This window comes from Cynara cardunculus, assembly GCF_001531365.2.
Source record: "Cynara cardunculus var. scolymus isolate 2C chromosome LG 15, CcrdV1, whole genome shotgun sequence".
Taxonomy (NCBI): Eukaryota; Viridiplantae; Streptophyta; class Magnoliopsida; order Asterales; family Asteraceae; genus Cynara; species Cynara cardunculus.
Genome location: NC_037542.1, coordinates 12,803,348 through 12,808,805, shown reverse-complemented (window position 1 = coordinate 12,808,805; position 5,458 = coordinate 12,803,348). Strand labels below are relative to the sequence as shown.

General features: G+C 34.9%; 1 protein-coding gene across 1 annotated transcript in view; it reads left to right on the top strand.

The window, feature by feature from the left end:
- The window catches only part of LOC112528554, a 2,879-nt gene extending 1,282 nt beyond the window's left edge, over nt 1–1,597 (top strand). The window contains exons 2-3 of the mRNA XM_025139576.1: nt 44–162; nt 1,166–1,597. Of these exons, the coding sequence (XP_024995344.1) occupies nt 44–162; nt 1,166–1,597 (551 nt within the window). The remainder of the gene's footprint in view (nt 1–43; nt 163–1,165) is intronic.
- The last annotated feature ends 3,861 nt before the right edge of the window (nt 1,598–5,458 follow it).

The following is a 5,458-nucleotide window of genomic DNA, read 5'->3' as shown; positions in this document are numbered from 1 at the left end:
GAGCAACTGTTTTACCTGCTATCTAGCATGATTGTGGACATAGCGGTTGCTTGTTTTACCAACTTACCACGAGTCATAGTAATGAAATGCCAGGAGGATGCAATTGAGAAACGAGAGGCTAGTGTTGGGGCTGCAGCGGAGCTTCTTGGTAGTACTAAGAAGGTAATAGAAAAAGTTGATGCGTGTGAAGTACCAAACTTGGATCCTGGGCAAATGGCATTTATTGACGAGTGGCGTCTTCATTTTAAGCAATCAATCCCTTAGAATGTACATGCATATACGTACTCTACACACACACACACACATATATATATATATATATTGTTATGTTTTAAACAGGTAGATATCACTCTGACGTACTCTTGAAAAATGTATGTGCGGTTTGAGCCGACAATTGGTAAATGGTCGGAGGCCTATAATTACTGCATTAGAGTACATTAGACAATATTTGATGAAAAAGATTGTCAATAGTCAAAAGGTTATTGCAAAACTTGATGGACCGTTCACTCTAACAACCACCAATTTGTTAGGCAACATCAAGACAAAGGTGTTGAATATAATGTAATATGGAATGGAGGAAACAAGTATGAGGTGATTGGACCTTGCCAAGATCAAGACCGTTAATTCAATATAATAACCGAACAACAGTTTAGCCTAATTCATACAGACAATTAAATCTATACATACAACTTTATTTATATATGACTTAATAAAACAAAAAATAATAATACCTCGGATTCGTGACTCCAAGTGTATCCAATGTTATTGGAATGTAATCAGTGTATGACAAATACATTGCGCAAACGTCAACAAAGCTCCAAATTCTATGGCTGACCATAAGACCACACTACTAGAAAATAGGGTATAGTGACGGAATTTTGTGATAGAAACAATCCCTAACTAATTAGCGACGGGTAAGCCACAAACTCATTCCGTCGCTAATTAGCGAGGGAATGGTTTGTGGCCTATCCATCACTAATTAGCGAGGGATTACTTTCGTGGCTAATCGACAGGTTTTGTATAAAAAATACAGGGACGGATAATCCTTATAATCTTTGTTATATGTTGGTCATATTGTTGGCGGTCGTTGAAGGCATTGTTTTTCATGACACCCATCGCCTCGGGTAGTGATGATATATAAGACCTTAGCAATTATGTTTTGCAGATTGAAGATGAGATGGAGTTGGCAGAGATGACAGTGAAGGGCATTTCGAATTCCATGAATCGCTTGATTCAGAAAGTTAACAAGGAACAACACAATGATCTTTTAGAGCTTCTTGGTAAATCAATTGGTTTCGAGGGAGTAGAGGAGTTTGACATCGATCAGGTTCAACCTCTCCTTTCTGTTGAACCTGTTAATAGTTGGAGCTTACCGATAGTAACCTTAACGTGTATTGCTGTTTCTCTGCCGAACATTCGTGAGGGAAAAGTTGAGCGCTTGTTGAAAGGTGTTGGACCGTTGGTGACTGTCTCTCGTACACCCATCTTGTGGAAGAAAGCCTCAATGGTGGCAGTGAATATGCGAATGTTCGAAGGACAACAAGTAACTTATGGCACGAGGTTGAAGACAACTACAAGTGGTTGGGGATCACTCTAGAGAAAAATGCATATAAAGGAAAGACATCAATGGAGATTCTTCAATGGTTTGTTGATAAAGCTGGAGAAGTTGTAATAAAAATGAAGGGAAATACCAACGAGGAACTAAAGGAGAGTTTTCCTAGAGATTTGATCGCTGGTAATTCGATGTATCGTATTGCACAAACAATCCTGCTTACCCGCCAAAGCAACATCGAATCGATTAGCGAAGAGCAGGTATTTGAGTCATTATCTTGCATGATTTCTGATATATTCTCTGAGTGCTTCACTAACATACCACGAGTCATAGCAACAAAATGCGATGAAAGTGTGATAGAGAAACGAGTGGCAAGTGTCGAGGCTGCGACCAAACTTCTTGGTAGGAGCACGGAGATCGTAACAAATCTTGAAGGGTGTGAACTACCAGACATGGATCGAGATAAAATTGCATTCATCGACGAGTGGCGTACTCATTTGAAGCGATCGATCCCCTAGAATTCATTATCATTCATCAAAAACTAAACGATTGATTGTTGGTTTACTCTTGATTTTGCTTTGTTTGTCGCTGGATCATGTGTTTCGTCTATTTCCAATCACGTTGCCAGACCGTGTGAGAATATATGGAACATCAATAATTAGATTTTAGAGTCCTTAAGGAGATAGATATATTCGAACATGTATTGAAGGGAAAGTGTCTAAGTCTAGCTGATGTGAAACTCTAACAACCCCCTCCAACAAAGGGTAGACGACGTGAGACTCTTTAACATATTTACCTCCCAAAAAGGCCCTTTCAGTAGAGTAGTGGTCAAAACATTTGCTATTCATTTCTTCTTTATATATGCTGAAACGTTCATTCTCTCTCCTCGAGAGCACTTTTAGAGATTAATCTAATGGGGTTCTATGTATTTTCAAATTGTATCACAGTCAAGGTCTACCATTCTAGGGACTTGAATTTGGGACCTCTCCCCTCCTCTGATTTTTGGTTAAAAAAAGCCAGTTTTTCTAAAACAACTAGTTTTCTAAGAGCATCAACAGTGAAGGTTGTTATTAAGGTTTCTCTTCAAGCTTTTATAAAAACCTCTACTGTGAGACATATGTTCTTGTCCATCACAAGTTCTTAATAGAACTCAGATGTTTAAAACAAATATACGTGATTATAGGATAATCATTGACCACCTTAAAAATAAATTATGTAGCGATAAATAGTTTATTGCCATGGTTTTCTTTATTTTGTCTAACGTCAGTTTGTGTGGAGATAAGTAGTTTACGGCCACGGTATAGTAAAAATGCTCCAATACCATAAAAATTAGATACTTTTATAGCCACAGTTTTTATGCTATGGCTATGGTATTTAATTTGATATAGTAACGCATTTTAAATGCAGCCAAAAGGGTATCAATGATCACGGGAGAATAGGCTACGATTTGATAGAAAAAATTGTGGCCTAAGGCCTATGGTCACGGTTTTTAACAGTGGCAAATGTGAGTTTTTGTACTAGTAATCTGCCTAGAAGCAGACACCCTTGAAAGAGCTATAATCAGCAATCAGATAATTAATGGATTCATCTAATCTTTAAAAATGCAATCATCTTTAAACAAAAAAGAGACCAGAATGAGATGCACAATTGAACAATAAAAGATTTGAGGGAAGAAACATAGGCAACGGGAAAAAAAATCTTATAATGGGGCATGGTCCGGGATAACGGGAAAGGAAAAAAAGGAAATGGGGGAATCTGAAGTAGCAACGATCTTTGTCATGATCATTAGTTCTTCACCATCGTCGTCATCTGTGAGTGAGAAGTAGGAATGGATTTGCTACTAAAATTCCTGCTCATACATGAAACCAGAATAACGAGCAAGTGCATCTTCAACTACTTTATCTGTGACTGGTATTTCTTTCCTGTATTTCTAATACTTCATACAATACCCAATAAATAACAAATACATAAAGCTTATAAAAGATGATATCAAGAGTGGAAAATCAGGATTACGTCTCTTGAATCTCTACTTTAAAGAGTCATGTTCGACTTTTCGTGTACGGGAATGTGAGTAAAGTATACACCTATTTAAGGTTTTAGTTTTTTAAGTTTCCATTTTATGTTTATTTAAATATTATGTACCGTAAATAATTATCATTTATCCCTCAAGTTATCAATTAAAAGAACCTTACACCTTACAAAATAGTGCGTTGTAACGTGCCATAACATGTCATAACGCACCATAACACATTACAATGCAAGTCAAGCCTTAGAGTGGAGGCATAGGGGTTAACGTGACGGCGAACCCAAACCTTAACGCCATAACGAGTTACTTAGACCATAAGTAATACCAATGTCAATAATTCGTATTTTGCCTTTATGTTTTTCTTTACTCTTTTCCCGTCGTATTACAATCTCTTTACTTTTCTTTTTATGAATGAAATGACAAGCATCCATCACACTGAAATTAAGAGAATCGGCACAACGAGATTCTTTATGGTAGCAAAAGTATTAGTAGACCCTTCAATAATTGTCAATTCCACTAATAATTTGTACTTACACGTGATTACGAGCGGTCTTATTATTATTTGAATCATATAAATCGTGTGAAACCCGTGGTGATTTCATTTTCTTACTAATTATTTTATCAATTTTAATGATAGTTTAAAAAGATTGATTAAAAGAGAACGAGATTTTCTCTTTTAGTATTCAAAGAAATTCATAGGCCATTCGATTGTGCTTGTTGAACGTTTTGATGCAATATCTTTGAAACAAATTGGTATATGTTATATAAAGATATCCATCTTTTGTTATGTGGACCATCCGACCTTTTCTAAAACATTTSTAACATGAATCCACATCGTTCTCCATTATCATGATCGTTACGCAAACTTTATAAGCATTATAATTAGGGGTGCTAAAAAACCCGACCAACCCAACCCAATCCAATGCGAAATAACTCAACCCAAAGCAACCCGAGTTGTAAAATTGTCAAACCTTAGGTATTGGGTTGATATTGGGTTACTATTATTTGAACTCAACCCGATGAACCCGATATCCTTTTATTTCTTGGATTTAATATGATTGTTGAATTTTTATTAATATATACATTAAACAATTACACTATCATGTATGCTTTTCATATACACATGTTTTCAATCTATTCACATCTTTATATAACTCATTCGTTTATATGTTCAATAACTGTGAACATATATATGTAAATTGAGAAAATAAACTGAATGTGATATACATAAGAAATATAGATAAGTTGTATCAAATGGTTGATGATAAAAAAGAAATTATGAATAGAGAAATAACATATTCAAGGTTAGAAGAATATTTAATGTATCAAAGTATCAACCCGACTAACCCGATCAACCCATATGGGTTGGGTTGGGTTGCACTTTGGTTTAGGTTGGGTTGGGTTAAGATTTTTTCAAACCGCAAGCATTGGGTTCGGTTGTTCAAATGTCTTCAACCCGATCAACCCAACCCATGAACACCCCTAATTATAACATCTCACTTTTTGTTATGAAAAGAACAATATAAAACAAACATAGCATAACTTTAATGGCTCAAAAATTAAGTATATGTACGGCAAATATAAGCTAGCGTATTTTAAAAACTCGTTTGGATGGACAAAAAGTAGTTTGTAAACTAACTTATTGTAACGATATCTGGAGTAACGTTTTAAGAGTTTTTTTTGACAAAATTTTCAATTATAACCTTGATTAATTATTATTTATTAATATTAATTAATTAATCTTATTTATTCATCAAATTTTAACTATTAATTATTTAAAATTATTATCAATCATATCAAGTAATTTACATTATAATTTTTAGTTATTATTGAGTAATTTACCCATCAAAAACCAAATATAACAATTCTAAAAATGTTTA